This window comes from Trachurus japonicus, chromosome 1, assembly GCF_045865225.1.
Source record: "Trachurus japonicus isolate A0001 chromosome 1, Traja_1.0".
Taxonomy (NCBI): domain Eukaryota; kingdom Metazoa; phylum Chordata; class Actinopteri; order Carangiformes; family Carangidae; genus Trachurus; species Trachurus japonicus.
Window position 1 is genome coordinate 20657171 of NC_140907.1, and position 11350 is coordinate 20668520.

Consider the following 11350-nt stretch of genomic DNA (forward strand, 5'->3'; position numbering starts at 1 on the left):
TCCATTGTTGAAAAGCTGCTTCAAAGTAAGAGTGCTTTATAGAATAATGTAGGCTATTGGAGACAAAAGTATAATAGCTACACCTGTCTTAAAGTGTAGAGTAAGAGTCACAAGTTCACAAAACAAGTGAAACAACACAGACAGGTTTGAAAGACTGTGACTAAGTAGAGTACTCCAGTAAAGGTATCCCGTTACTGTTCCCCTCTGCTGAATAATGGCATTTCAGGGGAAAGCAAAGGTTTTGACTCAGCTGACTGAAGTGATGCTGAACAACAAACTGACGTCATCAAGAGGCGACTGTGGCACCTCATAGATCCACAACATTGTTGAGCAGCAGCAGCAGCAGCACAGAGGAGAAGGCAGGCCAGTCCAGGGGACGGACAGAGGGAGGCGGACTCGGGGCTTGGTGCATGTCTCCAGTCACAGACAGCTGCGTGGACCTGCTGACACCCGAGCACCGCCGCGCAGCAGCAGCAGCAGCAGCAGCAGCAGCAGCAGCAGCCAGGCAGCAGCCAGGCAGCCCGGGCGATGATGGCGGACTGTGTCGGCTTCCAGGCGCAGATCGCCTCGATCATAGAGATCCTGGCCAATTCCGCCGTGGCGGAGATCTGCAAGCTGGTGGACGACGGCTACGCGGCGCTGCGCTCCCAGATGGAGCAGGAGCGGGAGAAGAGCGAGAAGGAGAGCGACGTCCTGCGGCAGAAGCTGCGAGACATGGACGTGAAGATGAGGAGCTACGAGAGGAAGATGAGGAGACGCAGCCAGCGGGAGGAGATCACCGCCGCGCACTTCAGGCCACCCGAAGGTAAAGAGGGGGAAGCTGCAGCTGCAGGCAGCTGGCCTGCTGCTGACAACCAGCCCTCCGATCAGCAGACATGAGCCCGAGGGAGGCGGGACACACACACACACACACACACACACACACACACACACACACACACACACACACACACACACACACACACACACACACACACACACACACACACAGTCATACAACCCATTCTGACGGATAGTTAATTACGCAGGTGTAAGAAGCTGGAGCATGAGTTGCCACAACCCAGCAACCCGGAGGTTGTAATGGCCCAGTAGCCTAATGTATTAGTGTAGTGTGATGTATTATCCATTAATTTTCATGGTAACACTTTATTTTAAGGGGTCCTTGTTCCTGTGTATCTACCTAATTAATTACAGTGTAATTACCTATGTAACCGTATGTAATAACATGTACTTACATTGTAATTACATAGTGAATTTTGGTGTACTTACAGGTTCTTGTTACACTTGTAAGAGAGAGGCCACTTTGACAAAGTATTGTAGCAAGCATTTCTTATTACAAGTGTAACAAGGACCCGTAAGTACACCAAAATACACTATGTAATTACAATGTAAGTACATGTTATTACATACGGTTACATAGGTAATTACACTGTAATTAATTAGGTAGATACACAGGAACAAGGACCCCTTAAAATAAAGTGTTACCATGAAAATTAATGGATAATACATCACACTAATACATTAGGCTAACTGTAACACCTCAACCAGAAGAGGATATTTTCTCAGTGACCTGTGGTCAGCTACAGGGCAGGGTGACATGGAGGAGCAGCTATAATCTACTGATTTAATTTTATTATCCTCTGAGTTATAAACTTGAAATGCCATCAGATAAGAACACACATTACAATAAAACACACTGCCATAAAGACAACAAACACTACAAAAACACAACACAGTAAGAACATGATACAGCATGAAAAACACAATACACTGGAGAGAGAGACAGTTTTATTGTGCAGAATCTACAGTACACGCCTATATTTCCAGGCTGTATCACGATAAAATACAGTATATTGCAATATTTTTGAAATATTTAATATGAGTCATTTTTGAAATATCTTCCATATAAAATCATAAATGACAAAACGCGTGACTATTTCATCCTTTGATGCCTAAGGAGGGACAGTAATTCTTTGTGTGAGAGATGTTTCTTTGGTGATGAATGGCTCCCAGCAAAACTAGACAAGAACACATTTGTTGATAGTCCTACTGATATCATCGCAGCCACATTATATGTAGCTGACACTTTTATTGGCCTATATAAGTTTATTTTTTTATATTGATAAAGCACAGACCTGAAAAAAAATATAACTTATATTTTATCAATTGCATAGAGACAAACTTTGGAGACCTCGTGTTTGATTATAATTATATGATGTTGATAATTTAATAGGTAAAAGGCAGTAGTGTGTGTATGTATGTGTGTGTGTCTTGCTCTGAGTGAGGGTAAACATTGAGACAAACTGTATGTAGACAGAGCTGCAGTGACACAGCTGCCATGCACACACAAGGCAGACAGTGTGTGTGAGGGGGCAGTCACGAGAGAGAGCGAACATGAGGGTCCAATGCTAAAGGGAATTTCATGCTGAAAGTGAAATCTTACAACATTAATTTGACAAATTATACCTAATGTTGGTGATATTGTCATTAACTGACCGCTCCTAGTTGTGGTGTTGTTTGTTCAGGTTTGAAGGTGACTACATGACCCCATGGTGCTGGTTTCTTATACTGTTATAACAATGGATGTCTGGTAGGTGAAGCCAATGTGGTAGTGCTTTAAAAGTTCAATACCAACGAGGGCCACAAGGGGCTCGCTCTAAGAAAACATCTGGTTCCAGTACACATTCATTTAAAAAAAAGCCAACTTTTCCAGTTTTTTATATATAACTAATTACGATGTTATTTGCTTAATTTTTGCCTCTTGTTCTGTTGATCCTTGTGAAAATTGTTCTCCAATTAATTAGCTTGCCAAAAGGTGCTGTCACTGAACTGGGGAACAGCTGCAGTGTTTGCTATGCTAGCTGTACCTGCTGGTCCCACTTGGCTGGTAACCACAGATGTGGTTATGCTGATAAAGAGATCGATTTCACCAAAATTAGTGATGATACGTTCCAATTTCTAAATGACTCCACTTTGTCCCACAAATGCTAAAGACTCTTTAAGCATCAGATTTGAAACCTTTATCTATTTGACTAATTTCTACAGTAGTCAACCATCTATCTCAGATGTATTTGAAAAAGTTTGAAATATTGAAAAATAGACAGGTACAAGGTGTATGCTAGGGGCTAGAAAGGCAAAGGATGCACAGCAGCGTCAAAGCAACTAGATGGTTTCTTTGCTGAGGCCACTGTTCCCAGAATTGGGACCACTCTCAGATATTGGAGAGATAATCTCCTCTGTTTTCCAGCACTGGCACAAAAGGCACACAAACAACAGCGCTGAGAGTGAGCGTCTGTTCAGCTCTTGGATGAGAAGAGAAACAGACTGAGATGCCACAAGGCAGAGGAGAATAACTTTGTAAAGAAAAAACATGAATCCTCCTAAGAAGTAGGCTTTTATCATAAATTATTCTTTTATCATTTATCAGTAATTGTGTTTGGAAGAAAATGCACACTGTATTTAAAGGTTTTTCCTAAGACGCTAATATTGTTTTCTGTATAGAGGCCAGTGTTTAGACCGATGTTCCAGCCTCCTGTTAGTTTGTGCTTAATGGTAAATTGTGTTTACATACATTTAATTGCATTTTCATATTTACAAAAACTGTCTTTTGGGCAATGTATAGCGAAAATCTTCTTATTGAGTAAGTAGTTGTATATGAGGATAAAAAGGTCTCTAAAAGTGTTTCTGAATTTGCGATTATTCGGGTACTGTGATAGCATTCAGGGCTCAAAGACATTTCATTGTCGTTTGGACTCAGATGCTGCAGATCACTTTCTCCCTGACACAAAGAAAAGACAGAAACTCTACTAAACATACTCTATAAACACTAAGGCATGTGTCATGTGTTGCACTTATTTCACTTCCACAGCAACAGGGAACACTGATGATGTTGCATAACGCTGCGGCCTCAAGTAACATTATTTAAAAGCTTTATTGATGTGGGTATGAATTAATTTTTAAATCTGTTTAACCTACATTTGGATCCTCTGTAGTGTTTCCTTGAGGGCATGAGTCTGTCTGGAGAATATGGGATGAATCAACTGGTACTGAAAGAGACTTTACACCTTGTTTAAACCAGTCCTCTCAGTGTTTATACCGTTATATATAGTAAATAGGGCTGTCAGAGTTAACGGTTAATCGCGATTAGATTAATTAAAAAAATTAACGCGATTAAATTTTTTAATCGCGGCCCATTTTGTCCTCTGTCTGCTGGACTGGAGGACTGGAGTGTGGGACCTCCAGTCCAGTAGGTGGCGGTAAGGCACCTTCAAGTTGGTTGCTACACAAATATACACAGTCTAACATATATCCACAGCTCCATCCATTGATTTTTTGACAGCTTTGTTGTCAACAAATGCACATGGCCATGTATTGATTTTTTTGACGGCATCTGTTGTCAACAAATGCACATGGCCAGGCAGAGACGTAGCAAAGTAAAGGGCAATTTCCACTGGATGCAATTCGTTTCAATTCTGTGTGAGTTTCATGCATCATGTGTTATGATTAGGTACTAGGCCTGCTAGGTCTGGTCTAAAAGTTGTTTGTCTAGAGATTATAACACTTTGGAGTGTTGAAAGTCCAAAGCGCCATATATAATATTTTTAATAGAGATTAATCGCGAGTTAACTATGGAAAAAATGCGATTAATCGCGATTAGAAAAATTAATCGTTTGACAGCCCTAATAGTAAATAATAACAGTTTGTACTGAACTGTCACAGCACTTCTTGATGCATTCACTTTCACACAAATTTAAATATCTTTAGCTCTTCAAAGAATGTATATCCCTCAGACCGCTGATTACTCACAACGATGCTCTGATTGGCCTCTCAGTGATTCTGTCATTCCCTGTTACTTTGTAGTCTGATCATGTTTTCTTACTGAGTAGATTAGTAATGTATCTCAGGAGATAGGTTGTGCACGCTGAATGATAACAATTCATACTCAGGATCTTGTGTTGTTTTCCAGGACCTGATGACCATCAGCCTGCGGTGCCACTTCTTCCTGCCACATCTGAAGACAAGACTCTCCAGTACATTTCAAAGGTAAAGATGAATCAGCAGAGTGTTTTCAAGTGTAGCTTGTTTAGTCCCAACAGCTCTTACTCGCCCAGCAGGGACTCAGCTGCAGACGCTGATGGCTGATGGTGAGTGCAGATAGTTCAACCTTGGCACACATGGATTGCTGAATGGTATTAAACAACCTGCCTCAGATTATGTTTTACATTAGTTTTTATTTCATATTGACTTTTTTCGTTTTCATTTTAGTTTTATTCCATTTTTAAATTAGGTTTTTATTTTTTTCAACACTGAAAATATGTATTTTCATATTCAAGACTTTCATATTTCACATGACTGGATAAGGGTGTAAGACAGACATGCAGGAAGAGGGGATTCTAGCCCTCATGTTATGTTCTGGTCGAATTTGACTGTTTTAAACATTTTATCTCTGAAAAATGTAGTTAATGTGATCAGACTGACCCAAGAGTCCATGACTTTGTCTACAAAGAGGTTTTCAACAGACAAAATGAATTATATTTATTTGCATACAACTTTGTGCTTTTTATTCAACTTTTGTACACTCTTCAAAAATGACCAGCCATTAGAAATGAATGGGGGAACTACAATTAGTGTAAAAAACTGCAAGTAGGCCTACATCCTCATTTGTCAGATGCCATTAGCTCAGATGAATGAGGCATACAGGCCATAAATAACAGATAGAAACTAGAAAATTTCCTCTGGGGAAATTTTGAATGGGCCACAGGGCTACTGCGGGTTGTGCCATCTCTGTCAACATGGGAATCAAACCCACGATCGGTCAAGACAGAGCTGATCAGACAGACACATAATCATCTTTCTATAAGCACTGATATGGAGGAGCTGTAACCACATTAGGTTAACTGTGTGTGTGTGTGTGTGTGTGTGTGTGTGTGTGTGTGTGTGTGTGTGTGTGTGTGTGTGTGTGTGTGTGTGTGTGTGTGTGTGTGTGTGTGTGTGTGTGTGTGTGTGTGTGTGTGTGTGTGTGTGTGTGTGTGTGTGTGTGTGTGTAATCACATGAAGTTACCTGTGTGTGTTAGAGTGTGGGAGAGGAGTGCGCGCTTCCGCGCGCATTTGTATGTTACCTGTGTGTTTTGATGTGTGTGTGTGTCTGTAACTGTAATCACATGAAGCTGGTTCTAGAGTCTGTGTGTGTGTGTGACTATGAGCTGCATCCTGTGTCAGTCTGATTTAGCTGTGTCTGTGTTTATAAGCATTTAAACGAGCGCCAGCTGGATTGTTTATGAAGTTAACGAGCTCTGGCCTGAGAATCACAGAGGTTACCACGGCGATAGGGGCCCCCCAGGCTGAGACAGACAGAAACGTTGAGAAAAAGAGTGATTTTCTGCCTCTGCACTGGTCTCGCAAAAGGCTTACTGTGACAAAACGGTAACTCCTATCAGAACAAAACACAGATCAACGTTGCTCTAAGGACTTCCTGAAAAATTTGGTACGATTTGGTGTTTCTACAGTAAATATTTTGGAGACGCTGGCAGTTTTAAAACATCGGTCCGTTCTGCTTCTCTCAGAAAATATTTGTATTGGAGTCAATGAGGAGCAGAGACAGACGTGGCCGCACTTAGAGGCTCAGAGTTTAAATTCTGTAAGTCTCTCTGATATTTTGAGCACATGATATGAGAGATAACAAGTTTGTCTTACAAATTCTGAAAAAATCATGTGTGTAGAGTGTAAATTGTGGCCGGGCCGAGTGTGGAAAGAGAAAAAATCTGGAGTTTTTCTGGGCTTTCTCCCACTCTAACCGATCACGCACTCACATTCCGTGCAATACACAACCATTGTAATCTCATAATTTCTCCAAAAATGATCATGGTCATTGATCAGGGATTGATCAAAAACTATATGACCTATCAAAACGTGGAGTAATACAACAATACACAAGACTTGTGTCTACTGTTTAAAGTTTAAATGAAGTCTCTAGGTGAAAGTATGCCTGAGTAGTAGACGTTTGTTAAACTCCAATGATTGGTTTTTTTCGCTCTTTTTTTTTTGCCCGTCCCATTGACTTCAATGCAAAATTTTGACTTATGTCGCGAAAAATTCGTAAACTGTTGAGAAAAGTAATAGCATACCGATCCTGATCAAACCGCACGTTTTGATATATAATTTGTCATCGAAAATCGTCCGGAAGATGAAAAAAAATAACTAGGAAAAAATCCACACAATAACAGTAGAGCCCGGGCTATTTCATAGCTGTAGGGATTAGTGCCCAGTGCGATGGCCCGTGGCCCTAATTAAAAACCTGTAATGTTCACAAGAACTGAAGTTGATTAAGAAAACGAATGACACAAATGATGATAATGTATTGTTACAGTTCTATGATGAGTCTTAATAGAACGGTCATTCTTGACCAGGAACACAAAATTGTTTAACATGAAATGAACACAACATGAGGGCTAGCTTCATTTAAGCTCCTTTTTATTTCAATTAATGAAGATGTTAATGTGTAAATGATGAATGCAGATATGTCATGTTCCAGCTGCTTCTCACTGTTTCACAGCAGGACGAGACCAAGGTGTTGCCTATGGTGAAGCAGGAGAAAGTGGAGAGAGATGACTGCAACTTGGACCTCAAGGTGGAAGTGAACATCAGAGCGGAGTGCGGCCTGTCCACAGGTGAGTGTGGCTCTGTCTGCAATTCAGACAGAGTAAAAAAACTGAAGCTGTTTCTGCTTAAAAACATAAACGACTGCACAGGTGAGCCACCGGAAATAGGCTCGAGTAATGAGGTCAAAGTCGTCTTAAAATCACTGAATATTAAGCTCACTAAACTTCAGATATTAATCTGCTCACTGTTAATACCCAGTATGATACAGGCCACACCCTTTTACAGCTAAACCTTGCTAAACCAACTGAGTGAATTGATTTTTGTTGTTTTTGTTTGACTTTTTTCAGTCACTGATTTAAAACTTCATGAATTTTTATTTCTAAACCTTCAAACACAGACATCAATCCTTGGTCTCTGGGGAGGTTTCTTCTTCCTCATTTTTATTTAATGCAGCATCGTTAAGACACTCACATGACTGACAGGGGAGCAGTTGGCCACAATTGTTTTTCTCCTGTGGTGAACACAGTGTGTGCTCTGTGACATTTAAAAAAAAAAAATCAATTGATTTAAAGTTGCTTCAGTGTAAATTTACAACAGTCAAGATTTGCTTTACTTCTTTTCCATAACTTCATTCACTCTGTCCGTCTGCTCCTCCTCAGCCCTGGAGCCCAGTGAAGAGACGCCTCCTGCTGATGTTCTTGACACCAGTATTTCCTCCTCCACTGTCCTTCCCTCCTCTCCGACCGACACTACGATGGACCTGACCTGCAGGCCTCGAGCAAAACGCAAATCCACCAAGCCTCTGAGCAACAGTTTGACGGTCAGTGGAGGGGCGGGCCTGGCCCCAGAGGCCCCTCGCAGAGAGCTCGGAGGAAGCCTGACCGACGGTGCATTGAAGCCGGAGGTCCAGACAGATGATACCACAGAAGAAGAGCTCCATCCCGCTCACCTGCCAACCCCTGTGGCGTCAGACGAGCCGAGCCCCGACCGCCTCAACAGCCTGGGCCTGGACCTGGCCTGGATGCAGGAGCGTGTCAGCCATCTTGGAGCAGCGTACGCAGTAGCACAGATGGGTCTGGGGAACACAGACACTGGACACCCCTCTGCCGCCTTTCCCTCGCAGGGAGGGGGAGACAGTTTAGACGGCCCCCCGACCATGCTCTTCACTGGTGGAGCTCATGAAATGGCGGCGTTTGCTGCCTCCTTCGACATGGCCGCTGCAGCCGCCGCCGCTGCCGCAGTCGTTGCTGCACCACCTCCTCCTCCGCCACCTCCTCCCCCTCCCCCCTCAGTGCCCTCTGCCACCACCACCAGCCCACGGCGGCCTTATAAGAGCGCTGCTGCTGCTGCTGCTGCTGCTGCAGCTAAAGACCCTGTGGTGTGTGCCGTGTGTGGCCGTGTCTTCCCCAGTGCAGCTGCCCTGGAGCTGCACCAGCGGGTGCACACGGGGGAGAGACCCTACACCTGCCCCCACTGTGGAAAGGGCTTCGCCCAGCCCAACAACCTGCGGGTCCACCTCCTCATCCACACCGGGGAGAGGCGCTACCGATGCACACTGTGTGGGAAGAGTTTCATCTCATCCAGCCACTTGAAGAGGCACCGCACCGTCCACACACAGGAGAAACCGTACAGCTGCTCGCGCTGTGGACAGTCCTTCAGCCAGATGTGCAGCGTCCGCAGACACCGGCAGCAGTCCCAGTGCGGCCTGTAGCCTGACCACTGGATCTGGAACTGATCTCCACACAGTCGTTAAAATCCCTTTGTATGGGAGTTCATGTATCTTATATGAGCACGTGCAAACCAGAGAAGGCTGTATCCTGTGATGACATGTAGTTGATATTTGTCCTAGGTCATAGCAGTAATATGTGAATTCTGTTTGAAGGTGGATTTCGTTGTGAGGCCCCTCTACCTTTTCTTCGTCTTTGTTTCAAACTGAAAGGATCAGAGTGAACTGTGACAGAGTGCCTCAGACGGTGTTGATAACACTCAAATCCATTTGTCATGACATGGTGTTGTTTGTGACAGACTCTCTAATTTACATACATCGTTGAGCGGAGGGTCTTAGCTTAGACCAGGTTGGCTGGTGGTACTGTGTACTGTCACTGAGCTGGGTGAACACAGCCTTATATCGAGCACACGAGTGCTCCGTGGTTTTTAAGTAGCGAACCTTGTCGAATTTACACTTCAAGTTTTCAAATTGTCTTACCTGAAGCAGCTGAGATCTAATCTTGCCTCAAACTCTGTGGTTTCACACGTCCAGACACTTCCACACTCTGTCGGCTCGGTTAGCAGTTAGCTCAGCTAGTTGGTTGACTGAAAGAGAAACAGACTCATTCTAACAACTCCAAAGCAACATGAATGCAAAAATACTATACTACTAAATATAGTAAGCAGGTAAAAATGTTTTTTGTTTTTTTTTACACAAGCAAACCCACTAATAAGTAGGTTACCTGCAGCAGCCAAATCCAATAACCTACTGCTACTGGTCCCTTGCCCTCGTCTGTGAAAAAGCTCTGTTGGAAATGTCCAAACACTAAAAGTGCTGTTACTTATTTATTTATGGTTTATGTCAGAAAACTATCATGAAAGTTGTACTTTTTGAGCATCATCAACACATTTTAACAACACTGTGATAAGACTGGTAACCAAAACCACTTTAATCCTGATATTAAATTGTGATACTTTTTCATGTCTGGACCTGGTCTGTATGAAAAGTATCCTGAGATTATTTGCTTTGGAGTTGCTGGGATCTATTTTCTGATGAAGCTGACTAACAAGCTAAGTGCTTATACATGTGTCTAGTCCTTTTTTGCCAATGTAGGCTAACCAGATGTTGGACCTATCTCTGTACTGTATGCTCAGAAATTATGTAGTCTATAGATTTTATGAGATGAAACCACAAGAGGGTTTGCTCTCCAAAACATCAGACTCCTCTTTTGAAGCACTTTAAAAGTCCCCACAACTCTTCCTGAAAGCCAGGGGTGAAATCTGGAGGGAGTGCTGACACACTGTTTGTCACAATGTGTTCATCACATACAGTCCCCTCTGTTGGTCACATGCAGTGTCTTCAGTGAGTGGCCTTCTGCTGTTGAATGGTAAATGTTGGCACTTTGTTTAAATAAATCTTAATGTAGGCCTGCACCTTCTTAAATATGACAGTGTCAAATTAATAGCCCAGTCAGGCCAGTCTCGGGCTCTGGCACAGAATTTAATCTCTCGTCGATAAGACTGATGTTGAGGTTTGTTTTCACTAATTGGCAGTAATGTCTGAATAATCAATTTCCCCTCTCTCAGCTGTTCACAGGCTGAGGCCTGGGGTGTGTAACTGTCTCTTCATCATAATCACTGTTCATTCTCAGAACAAAAGACTGTAAAAAGATGTAAAGTAAAAACATATATAAATGAGAGTCGTGTTCGTATGTGTTGATGTTGGTTATAATTGGCTAAGCTGTGAGCTCCACAGCTATAACAAAAAGTGTTGTCTTTTAGTATTCTTTCATGACCTGTTCCAGTGTTTAAAAATATATGGATATCATTAAACATGTAAATGGTTTGCAATGAACCTCACTGCTCTGTGGGTGTAATTTCTGTGCTGTGATCTCATGCATATTAGGTTCTTTATGATCTAGGAGACACTTCTTTTAGAGTAGTAAGGAAGAGAGGTTAATCTGTTTTAGAAATGAAAAATATCTGAGGCACAGATTGAAGCCTTGGTCTTTGCTCTCTGCTACTTGATCTGTTGTGAAGCAGC

The 11350-nt window shown here is 42.6% G+C and overlaps 1 protein-coding gene across 1 annotated transcript; it reads left to right on the forward strand.

Annotated features, from left to right (window-relative positions):
* The first annotated feature begins 297 nt into the window (after window positions 1-297).
* On the forward strand, window positions 298-11159 carry LOC146991848 (uncharacterized). The gene is made up of 4 exons (XM_085779703.1): window positions 298-805; window positions 4967-5043; window positions 7553-7667; window positions 8259-11159. The coding sequence occupies exons 1-4, from the start codon at window positions 529-531 to the stop codon at window positions 9308-9310; spliced, it is 1521 nt and encodes a 506-aa protein (XP_085635829.1). The 5' UTR covers window positions 298-528; the 3' UTR covers window positions 9311-11159.
* The last annotated feature ends 191 nt before the right edge of the window (window positions 11160-11350 follow it).

Bases quoted from the DNA above. Each gene is read 5' to 3' on its own strand.
- LOC146991848 (XM_085779703.1), top strand. From the start codon at position 529: ATGATGGCGGACTGTGTCGGCTTCCAGGCGCAGATCGCCTCGATCATA. The intron at 806-4,966 runs GTAAAGAGGGGG...GTTGTTTTCCAG, and splicing joins GCACTTCAGGCCACCCGAAG to GACCTGATGACCATCAGCCT. The intron at 5,044-7,552 runs GTAAAGATGAAT...ACTGTTTCACAG, and splicing joins CTCTCCAGTACATTTCAAAG to CAGGACGAGACCAAGGTGTT.